At 44.0% G+C, this 12,128-nt stretch overlaps 1 protein-coding gene across 1 annotated transcript in view; it reads left to right on the top strand.

Annotated features, from left to right (window-relative positions):
• Window positions 1-12,128, top strand: part of man1a1 (mannosidase, alpha, class 1A, member 1) — a 94,086-nt gene that overhangs the window by 42,583 nt on the left and 39,375 nt on the right. Inside the window, exons 3-4 of the mRNA XM_034579393.1 lie at window positions 842-957; window positions 5,729-5,809. Of these exons, the coding sequence (XP_034435284.1) occupies window positions 842-957; window positions 5,729-5,809 (197 nt within the window). The remainder of the gene's footprint in view (window positions 1-841; window positions 958-5,728; window positions 5,810-12,128) is intronic.

Below are 12,128 nucleotides of genomic sequence, written 5' to 3'. Positions count from 1 at the left end.
AACAAACCATCACCTTCCTGGTTTCCATCTCGACTTTACAGCCTTTTCAAACTTTTCTCTTTTCTGTCTATTCTTTTTTTCCCCATTAGATTTATTATTGTTTTCAGCACTTTTCTCTCCGTCCTGTTTTTCTTCCCGTTCGTCGTTCTTCTGTCAGTGATTTATTCATGTTTTCATTTCTCCTCTCTCTGTCTTGCTTATCGTAATGTTCCATTTTCTCCACCTCCCAGTCCTACACCTCCGTATTCATGCAATTTTCCTTCCCACCTCAAAGTCGTCACGCAGCTCCGACAGATGAGGTCTTCTGCTTATAACGAGTGTGTAAAGATTGGCAGGGAGCGCCGTGCTGCAAACGCTTAATGATTTATTTGGCACTCGGACATCTGCGCAGACGAGGTGTTGGAGTGGTGTTGGATGTTGTTTTGGGGGGTTCGAGTAGCGACGGCGCTGAAATGATGGTTTTTGTGTCTCTGTGTGTCTTCCCTCCCGCTAAGAGGCTAATCACCAGAGATGAGCAGCACTCCCGACGTCTCATCGGCACCGATAATCGCTGCCTCTCACCATCTGTCGAGCGAAAAATAAATTATTCAATATCCAAACTTAACTCTTAACGTCTGCTGTTTACTCGGAGCTGCTTTTTGGTGAAGCTGCTGCCAGCACCTGTTGTCAGTCACACTGATGAAGTGAATAACATTCCTGTGAACTTCACGGGTGTTTTTTTGCTCATTTGGAGAAGTGAAACTTAATGATTCCTTCCCCGGATTTCAGATGTTTAGCAGAGTCATGGTAACACAGCAGAGACTAATGTTCTGTGTCTCCTCTCTTTCTGTGTCTCCTGCAGGAAGTATAAAAGGAGCGACCATCGTGGACGCTCTGGATACGCTCTACATCATGGAAATGTTTGATGAATTTGACGCCGCCACCGAGTGGGTGGAGAAGAACCTCGACTTCAACGTGGTAAGTAGCACACGCGTGTTTCCCGGCCTCCTGAGCCTCGAGGTCACAGACGCGGCAGAAACCTTGGTCCTCCGTCATAATTCAGTCAATAAAGTCCCGAGTCATTGATCACAATAAAGACACTTGGCACCTTCATTAACATGCATTACGGTTGATGAGATTTTAATGTGGACGTCGAGGTGTTAATGTACCGGAGACACAATCGTGATATAATTAAAGACGTGTGAAACACAAGAGACGACAACACTGCATCAAACACCCCGATACACAAGTAATTTAATGGCTATTAGACAGTTTGACTGAGTCTAACGTGAAGCAAATGTTGAACAGCTCCTCGGTTTGTTAAATATTGGTTAAAATCAGGTAATGTTTCTATCATGTGTCCTGGAGGTGGTTTAGATTTGATCAAGTGACTCAACCGTGGACTTCAGTCGACCTAGCAGCTCCCTCTGCTGATAGAGGCCACATCATGTGACTGTAAACCCACAAACTATAAACACTGTCACTGGCAGAGAACCAGGCTTTTATTTGAGACCTTTTTTAAAGTCCTTTTTTAGTGTTTTACTGTTTATGTGCAGTCTTGATTAATTTAGTATAATGTCCGTCCACAGAAAGTACAGCATTAATCACTTCAGACGTTTCTGCAGCAAAGACCCGGCTGGAATGAGTTTGGCCCACGATGTATCTTGGCGGTTTGTTTACACTTTCATTTAGCGGCGTCCACCTGTGATTTCCCCAAAAAAAGTGCTGCCAGAGGCAAACAGTGTCTGGAACTGGAGAGAGACGGGGCTGTCGCTTTAATGTGAACCGTCAGTGATGCAAGGATTACAAGGAGAGGAAATGTTTACATCAGTCTGTGTAGTGAAACATGAAAAATCACTTTTAGGTGTGTGTGTATTTTTTTTTTTTTTTGGTCTGCTGGATAATAATCAATCCATCAAAAAGCAGATATGAGTTGTGTTGCAATCGGCTTTTTTACGTTTCTGTCATCGCATCATTACCCAGAACCACAACCGCAGTTTCCTTCTCGTAAAAACACAAAGAAATAACAAGGACGTATTTACTCAGAGCTTCTAATAGAGAAAAATAAGGAAGGACATCGTCTGATTCCACATTTTAGACACAGTAGCTCATTTATTGGGGATATTTATGAGCTGTGATTCAGTTGAACACTATAATCTTTACATTTCCTAATGTAGGGAACCTTTAAAAATAAACATAATACTGAGACGTCACAGATTAGACAGAGAGATGTCTGACTAATCAGTTTTAACATATTTACATATGTATTTGTCTTTGTGTGCACACTCACTGGTAAACTTAATTAAAAGCTTTTAAAAAGCAGGCGCTATCTTTATTGGTAATTGTGAAATGTTGATTTATCGCTTTGGAAACGTTTCTTCACTAAACCTTTGAGCTGTTTTATGGCTTGTTGACTTGTTATCAGCAGCTGTAAAGATACTTGAAGAACGTGATATCTCTGTGAGCACAAATAAAAGGTCATTAAGTGTAGTAGGAATGTTTTTTGTGCTAATTTCTGAAGGTCTGCTGTGCTTCAGCTGATTAGTTTAATGACATGGGAACATGTAAAGTATGCCTGTGAAACACACACACACACAGACACACACACAGACACACACTTGGCCCCTTTCGTTTGAAGTTCGCCTTGATTGTTGAACCGTCCTCATTATAATCCCGTTTAAAGCTCGTGGTGGAGGAGGAACAGAGAAACACTTTCTTTGTCTTTGCGTCCGTGACTCTAAACAGGACTGTGTTTACAAAATGTGTTAAGCCAAACATCCGTCTATTATCTATTGCCTCAGTTAATTATCCCCTCAGATTAGCGTTAATCTCACTTGAAGTGCTCGATCCAAACCTGTGGCGTGTCAGCGTCGCGTCGCTCCCGGAGGTTCGGCAGACGTGGATTTTCAGAGCCACTGCTTTGTGCCTTATTTGCAGTATTTGCCAGCAGTCGCCCTGCCACTCAGAACAGCCCCGTGCAGCAGGAGGCTGCCGTTGTTTTTCTGACAACGCTGCTGAGACGTGACGCTGCCTTTGAGCCTTTGTGCGTGTGCTTTACAATAAGCACATTCTGCTGAGAAGCCTCTGCGACGACGCTGTTATTTTGACATCAACCTCGGAAGAGTTGAAAAAGTCAACGAGGTTAGAAAATGTCGACAAAGTTTGTTTCTATAAATGTTTTTCCAAATGTATATTTGTCCCCACTTGTGTTGGGAAAAGTTCCTGAACACATTAGAGGAGACAAACGTAACTTTCAGTGACTCGTGTGAAACAATCCAGCAAAGTAGGTCTTTAAATATACATGCGTTCTCTGAGGACATTTAAAACTTGGAAAACGCTGCCATTGAGCTTGTAGGACACTTAAAAGTGAAGGCGCAGTCACCTTGAGTTCTTTGAGACGTGTCATACTTAGACATGTGCGAGCTTTGGAGGCAGAAAAGAGAGAAACGGGGCTTGTTAAATATTGGAGATAGTTTGAGACTGGTGAACACAGAGGGGACAACAGCAGCCTGGAGCGTCCACTGGAGTGTGTCTCTCTGGACACGAGGTAACGGATGGACAGTTCTACAAATCCAGATAAAGTAAAACTCGATGTCCACATCAGGGCAGACGTCCCTTAGCAAAGTACAAAGGTTCTTGGAGGCTTTGAGTTGTCTGCGCGCACACACACACACACACACACACACACACACACACACACACACACACACACACACACACACACACACACACACACACACAGAGGAAAATGTCAGCAGTGGCCAGTGGGACAGTCAGATCTGATAGTAGCCATAGTTCCTTGCTGTGTTTAGTTGGAGAAGCTGTGTGTTTTGCTGTAGACTTATGACATACACTCAAAAAGCTCTAACAAATGATAATGATCACATAAACCGAGATAATCACAAAACAGGAATTTCTGAAATAGTGTTTTTCTACGTTCCTACAAAGCATCTGGACTCCTCAGCTGTGATTTATGGCGGGTGAGGAGTTGAAGAAGTTGTTACTAGTCTACCAAAGTTCCTCTGATAAAAATAACAAGTGCTAAAATGGGTCATTCAAATCTACTTTGGTGACTGTTAATGCACCGTGTAAGTAAGAGGTTGTGTGTGTGGGAAACACTGGCTCTGGGACACAACTCACAATCCAAGCTTTAAAAAGAGTATGATGGATAAAAAGTAAAGTTAGTAACACTATGTATTTAAGCTGTAGTTATAGTGACGGTTGTGTTACTCTTGTAATTTTAAGCTCTGGGACCAGAGACGCAGCCCAGTCCGGTGACACAACTCCTCTTCGGCCAAACAGATCATAGGATCCACTCTAATCTAATAAGGCCTGGAACATTATCTCATCAACTCGACTTGCGACAACCTTATTTAGTCCTCGGGGGCCAGGAAAAGCCGGCGCTTAGTCAGTTTCCTGTTGGCTCTGCGAGGGCTTTAGTGTTGCGACACCAGGAGAGCGGACTTCTCTCCTGCCAGCGGTTGTCAGGCCCTCGCGCAGGAACGAGATAACGTCACACAGCTGCTGACTCACGGGGTCATTGTGCGACCGTTTAAAACACACGTGTCTGCTGAGAGGCAGTTGCACAAGACGCTGAAGGACCACGGCAGAAAACAATCATTCAACAATACGATATTTAAAACTGAAATAGTCACTCAGCGGCCAGTAGGAAGGAAATAATGTTTTTTTTTAACATTGCAGCTGCTTTTTCTGTTGCGCAGCAAATACTTAACTTTTAATTGGGATGAATTAACAAGTCCGTCTGTCACTCAGACTCGGGGGAGACATGACGTGGCATATAATTTGTTTTTGCACAGGACGCACTCTATTGTGTTGTCCCTGGTCGACGGCAGTGACTTATGAGAGCCGTCAGTCAAACACAAAAAAAAACCTCATCTGATTTGAGAGTCTTACAGACATGAAGAGGACGGGGGAGAGAAATGAGGCGTTATTGTTCTGCCGCTGAGACAGATGATTCAGCAAACTTCTGCTTTTATTTGTCCCATTCTCTGTGGTAAAAACTGTCCAGAAATAGAGGCATTGTGTGTTTGGATGCTGCACAATTTGCCTCTGCCATTCAAGGTTTTGTTTCACTACAAAGGGGACGTCACAATTGGGAATTGGAAAAAGTGTGCTCGTACATGTGGCCTTATATTTAAACCTGTTTTTGCTCGTTTTGCACAATTATTCATGGTTTTCTGTGTTTTATAACCATCCAATCAACCCCACTATGATTGGTAAAAATCTCCACATTCCTCTGAAAGATAAAATATGAACAGTTCTTCATTAAAATGTCTAAAAACAACTGTAGAACTATGTATATTCTTTGTCATTTGCTGCGTAACATCGAAGGTCCAGGCGTTCAGGCTGAAAATAGGTACAAACCTGTCATGTAGCACAGGTATTCTCACACATATCTTTTGTATAACATTCCCAGATCTGTTACCCAACATTTCGGTAGCTCATTTATTTATCTTGCTCGCACTCATTTAGCTACTCAGCGATTCAAAGCAGCGCTGAATCCAGCAGTACTTAAATGTATTCACAATGAACTGTTGACGTCTGAATCCAAAAATATCTGCCTGGACTGTGAACAGCCGTCCTCGGTCTAATCTTCCATCTTCCTCAAGGCCAACGCAAAGTCTAAAAACTCTTAATGTCCCGTTTGTGGCGAGAGAGAAATGTGTATTCATGAGTTGTGTAATTATTTCATCATGTCTTATTTCCTTTTCTTGTGTCTGTGCTGCAGAACGCAGAGGTGTCTGTGTTTGAGGTGAACATCCGGTTTGTGGGAGGTCTGCTGTCCGCCTACTACCTGTCTGGGAAAGAGGTAAGAAACACCCCGTTGTCTTCTCTCTCAACACCTTTGTATTGAATCTGACACCGAGGAGGGATTGTGCTGTTGGCTGACTGATGAAAGGGAGGCTGCACAGCAGAGGAGATTGAGTGAGGTAACGAGTGCCTTTTATATGCCCACTAATATCCCTCTAATTGCTGGTGGTACAGATGAATGTATCCCATTAGCGAGAGCCAAGGTAAGTTCTGTGTGTGCGGTTCGATTTGTTTGCCTCCAGCCCGACCAGACTATCGCTTAAACAAACCATCGATTGCACGGATAACCGATGATAACCCTAAATGCTGTTGTTGTTGTGGGTTCTCGTCCTCTGTGGCGGCTGAGTGTAGGTTGGAGATGCTAGAGTCGTTCATCGATGTATAAAAGTGCTGCTCCCGAGCGCGGAGAGAATCCAGAGAGCCTCTCACTTCGCTGAGCCAGTTGTCGTCTGCGTGCAGGAGTTCGTGTGAGTCTGCTTAGTGACGAGAGGCTGTGAAAATGTCACATAGGTATTACGGTCAGGTCTTGTTCTACTCTGCCAATGCGGGGATTTGTGTTAATCTCACTTTTCCTTAACATCTTCTCCTCTTTCTCTCTTTTAATTACACGTCTCAGTCTCTTAACGAACGATACTGCAAACCAAAGAACTGATACGTCTGCAGAGAAGCTTTTAAAATCCCCCGGAACCTTAAAACCTGCACATACAAAGTTTTTTTTGTTCATTTCTGTTTTAAGCTGATGCCACAAAACGGGATTTGACTCAGAATGACCTGGGTATTCACTCCTTTCTATTATATACAGATGCAGGTTTAAACAAACCTCTTATATGCACCTATAGCAGTGAGCAACTCAATTAGCAGAGAGAGAGAGAGAGCTCAGTTAGCAAAACCCATTTACAAAATCAATGAGTGTTCCATCGCTTCAGCAGACACAAAATCAACAGCAACATTATGTCTGATTTGTCAACCGCTAAGTGTCGAGACTGTGGCCCCGAAACTAGCAATAACAACACTAGAGAAGTTCGTTACGACTAATTTAGCCGAATATTTTAATTTACACTATTCAGCAATAAAAGTAAGAAAACAATCAGCAAACGATCAAAGCCGAGCACAATGTTATTGGGTTCACGGTGTCTACAGATGAATGGAATCGGGTTGTTGGGCCCCTTGTGGCCGATGTTAGCATTGCTAGCACCGACATCGTGCTAACCTTGATGTTCCTGTTGTAAATTATGGTTCCATTTAGAGTCGAATAGACGATAAGGTATGTATCAGGGCGTGAGACTTGAAAATGGCAGCTCACAGACCAACGGGTGATGTACAACATAAGAAACATCGCAACTAATCTTTGGTGCGTCACATCCTCTCCGACAAAATCTAAAGACATTAGGTTTAGAATCAGAAAGTTGTTTTTAAATGTTCAAAAGTCTTAATTAGGATGCACAGTCGTAACAGTAGCTGCTCCTTTGAGGAGGGCGGTTTGCACGTCGTCAGAACTGATCATCCTCTCAACAGGCGTGAAAGAGTGAAGCTGAACTGTGACACCTCGTCCTGTCTCGGCCGTTATGAGTCATTCACTGTCTCACCTGCGAGGTCCCCCTCGGGTCAGGGACGCCTCGGGGACGGAGGAGGTAGACGGATGTGCTGACGGGCGGCCTCGGAGCACCGAGGGCTGCTGATGGACAGGGTGTCTGAATGTTCCTGGTGGTTTGGCACTAAATTACTGGGGTGAAGTGCTGAAAAGACTGAGGGATGAAGCTGAAGTGGGGGGGGATGTTGTGGGTAAAATTGCTAAAAGCATCAATACCTGCTGGGTCCAGAGAAAGTCGCAGTGGAACGGAGCCCACATCCGTCTTCCTCGGATAACATATAGCGTCTACTTTAGTGCTTATTATTTGTGTGTGTCTGTGTGAGAGTGAGTGATGATGGCTGATGAGTCACAGCGATGAAAGGTGTGCAGAGGCGAACAACAGAAGGAGCAGGTAAAGAAACATGGACTCGCTCTTTGTCTCCCTCCTCCTCCTCCTCCTCCTCCTCCTCGGTCCTTGTCTGGCTCCGACTCAAAGAGACCCGGGCCTTTGATGAAAATTTGATCAGTAAAAAGTACAGCTGGTACTCGCTGCATGCACCCGACTGCCAGGGCTTTTAACGTCCCTGCATGCATACAGATGCACAGCATGCCACCTCATCTGGCTGCGGAGAGGGAGGAGGGGGGGGGAGGGAGGAGTGAACGACATATGGAGTGATGGACAAAATGAAAGGTCTCCCGTCCCTTTGCTAATCTAAGCTAAGTGCTTCGAGGATGGAAGGGCAACCAAAGGACGGCAAACCTGAAAGGAGAGGGAGGGAAAGGGAATTTGAACTCATATGTGGTAACTGTACACATTGGTACTATATACGAGTCCTTGTTACCTCTGTTACCTTTATGTATTTTCATAAAGTTTAGTTGGCGAGATTACGCAAATACTACTGGACGGATTACCACGAAACTTGGTGGGAGGATGAGATCTGGGTCCGAGTAGAACCCAGTAAATGTTGGATTCAGGATTTATTGAGCCGCAGTATGTTTAATCACTACAAACATAATAAAACACCTAAAGTAATGTCTTCATCAAGTTACTGTTGTGCGTGAAATTCAATTTACATCATTTATGAATCAACAGAATAGTGAAAATCTGCTCTTTTAATTCGGCCACTCGTCATAAAAGCAGGTTTTCATCATTTCCAAAACCTGTATCCCTGAACGATTACACCGAACAACAATGATGATGCTTGGTTTTGATGAAATCTAATCCCAATCTCCTTTTTAGTTGCGTCGGACAGAGTAATCTGGTGATGGGCAGGGATGAGTGTCCCAGCTGCCTCCCTCACACTGTAGAGAAACACAGATTAATGTGGGAATCCTGCAGAGCGGAGGTTTGATTCCCAAGGTTTCTTACAAGACCTTCTTCTGCCACAGATGTGAGGCCATGTTTACGACATGTGAAGTCATGTACATCGTGTGCTCGGCACCCGAATATATATAATCCAGTTCGACTCCGACATCTTCAAACTCTGTGATTAAAGGATAGATTTCCAAAGTCCATTTTACCACCTGCCATTCAGAGTGACTGATTATTGTAATTAGCCTTCTGGTTGTGAATATATCCCTTAACAACCCAACTGTATAAAAGCGAGGGGGGGTTAATTCCACTGCCTGTGCTCCGTGGAAAAAGAAAAACACCTTCCTGAGTTTATTCTTTTTATGGTGTTTTCAACAGAAAATATCCTGTTTTGAAATTCCCTCCCCAGACAGTTTCCTGTGGGCTGTGGAGTGATACGTCCTGTTCGACTGTTGTGTGAAGGAAATTCACCTCACACCACACCGGCAATAAACCCTACAGGAAGCTGCCAGGACAAATATTTGATTTAGCTCGGAGCTTTCTTGATAATTAAATGATGAATATGAGTAAATACAGTGATATTTTTATGCTTAAAGCACCAAGAACCACAAACAAGGTTCCCAGTTCAGCCTGAAAATCGTACGATCCCACTAATAATGTCACTCAGTGCAGATTTTTTTTGGGATCCTCATCTGTCTGCAGAAACAGACAGTTTTTGATTCCCACTGAACCGCACCGATCTGATTTGTCTTGGCACCGTGTGGTTGTTCCTTGGATTTCTGTGGCCTGGACAACAGCAATTAGCTGAACTCGAAGGTTCTCGTTGCCAGGGCCTTGATCAATTCCCTGAAAGGTTTAATTGTCAGTGATTGATCAGATGGCACAAGAGGCTTCTTACACCCGCACGCCCTTTGCCAGTCCTCTCCACTAATTAATTGGCCTCCGTCAAGTTTGTTTTCCCCAAGTGGATTCACGTATCTCAGCGACTCTCTGATCTACCATCAGAAAGGCATTTAATACCCTTGATGATCAAATCATACAATTACTTACTACTGAGATTATTTCAAATAAACTTGACTACATTAGGACCACTTGAAGCTTTGAAAACTCATTTAGATTCGGTCTCACCTGGGATTTCTCGGTCATTAAAAGGATGCTAGCGCTGCTTTCATGTGCACTTACGTGATTAAAGTTCACCATAAAATAGACCAATTAGACGTCTAGCACACGGTTGTTAAACCAAACAGTTTCTAGACATCAGTATTACTAATTACGTCCAAGGATGAGGTCGTGTCTTCTGCCCCTTGTTCGTTGGTTTTGTTTGTTTAACTCGAGCTTGATTGAATGTAGTGGGACTCGTGGAGGTATGTGTTCTTCTGACTGCTCTTTTGGTTTAATAACTGTCTATTGGCACGTTGTGTTGCCATAATCACTTATTTTTCAGTTTCCCATATTTCTCATCCTAAGGTTTTTATTCAAGACGAACATTATCCACAGAGAAAAGTCTTCTCCTGTCTTTCTGCCTGTGTTTGGACCCCTCTGTAGTCTGTGATGAGGATGATGATGATAGCAGAACTTACAAAGATCACAGCAGGGAGTCTCAGTGGCAGATAGTGACTGACACATCTAGAAACAAGAAGACAGCCTGTCACTGAAGTTGGGGGAACAGGGAACTGCAGCCTGGATGTAAACAATGTTTGTGTGATGTGTCGCTCAGCCATATGTCTGACAGGTTGGTAACTCGAACAGCTGCGAGCTCCTTCCTTCACTTTATCACGTGTGCTGGTGGCAGCTTTGTGAAAACTTTCACTAAGTAAAGAGCAGCGAGAGAGAGAGACGCTGTATCCTGTCGGTTATTTTGATGTCCAGCGAAACAACAGCAGGAGGAGGAACATGATGCGCACATGAAAAAGACGATTGAGTCTATTTGCGCAGGGCTAACTCCCATGTAAGCTGAGTTAATGACACCTAAGTGGATTCAGTAAACCTCTCGCCTGCCTCATGGCAGAGATATCCCCCCCCCCCAACAGGATTACTGGTCAAGGATTGAACCAACATATTTGATTACTTATTCTATAAACGAGTTGTGTGTGTGTGTGTGTGTAATGAGAAAATAAAGTGTGATTCATAACCCAGTGTAAACCGATAGCCCTGGGTTAATGTGAGTAATGAATAAAAAGAGGTTGAACTGGCCGTGTGCTGACTGGGATTTGCATTGGCCCATAGCTAAGAAACACAGGTGTGGAAAAACCTTAATGTGACGTTAAACCAGATGTGGTCTGAGAGCTCGCCACTGATACTAAAACCATTTAAATACAGTTTTATATCAACCTCTGGCTCTACATGGAGGTGTGGAAATACAGTTCTCTGATTCTGCATGTATTTATTTGGTAATACCAGTATCAACACAGTCCAGGTTTCTGTATCGGAAAAAGGGAAAAATAGTACCAGGAGCATCTCTAATGTACACGCACCAAACGCACTGTGAGGATTCCACCTCACAAACCATGTGTGGACGAACAGAGGCACAGTTACGACAGGGAAAAAGTGTCCGTGTTGAAAAACAGCAAAACGAGACGTGTGTGGGAATAATGTATGAGACACGAGAAGGAATGAGGTCCGGCTCAGATAATGGAAAATACCGCACAAAGAGGAAAGAGGACAGTACAGTGCGTGACAGTAGGTGTGTGGTTGGCATGAGAAAATGGTTTTACTCCGAGCAGAGACAGGAAACTGGAGGGGATAATCAGGCCGGGGGGGGGGGGGGGGATCTTAGCCTTCACGTCTTCACTCCTCAAGCATTTTCTTGTTCTGCAGCGTTAGTCTAAAGTGATTTATTTGATTCTAATGGTTGAAACGTACAAACTACAAATTAGCCGTCGTGGGATTCAGACAGAAAAACAGTCGGATGCCGTGATCGAACGCAGACAGGGAAAGAGACGAGACGCCTCAAACCCCCGACTGGACCTGAATGTCGAGTGGATTCCTACAGGCGGCTTCACATATATGACACAAACACACACGCATGAACAACGAGGCAGCCGAGAGCAACCCCGCCTTTGACAGAGCGTCTCCTGAGACTGAGACGTCCAATCAGACACCCATCCAGCGTGGTGCACACACTCTATCTCCTGCTTCCTGTTTCACGGTGCAGCCGCCGGGTTGAGGGAGGAGAGGGAGAGAAAGCTCGGACGGGTTTTTTGATATTTTTGTCGGCACCTCTAAGTTCTTCTTCGGCTGTTTTATTTTTGTCGTGTCTGGAACAAGGCAGTCACAGACAGGGGTTAGGGTTTGATTGCCACCGGGGACCTGTCACGTTTAAAAATACACGCAGGCCGACTTAAAAGCATGCGACAAATGGTGTAATTTTGTGTAATTGACATATAAATGCACAAGTAGACATGTCGGCGAAGGCGTGGAGGCTTTTATGTTGAA

Source organism: Hippoglossus hippoglossus, chromosome 24, assembly GCF_009819705.1.
Source record: "Hippoglossus hippoglossus isolate fHipHip1 chromosome 24, fHipHip1.pri, whole genome shotgun sequence".
Classification (NCBI taxonomy): Eukaryota; Metazoa; Chordata; class Actinopteri; order Pleuronectiformes; family Pleuronectidae; genus Hippoglossus; species Hippoglossus hippoglossus.
The sequence above is the reverse complement of the archived record's forward strand: the minus strand, read 5'-3'. Positions and strand labels throughout refer to the sequence as shown.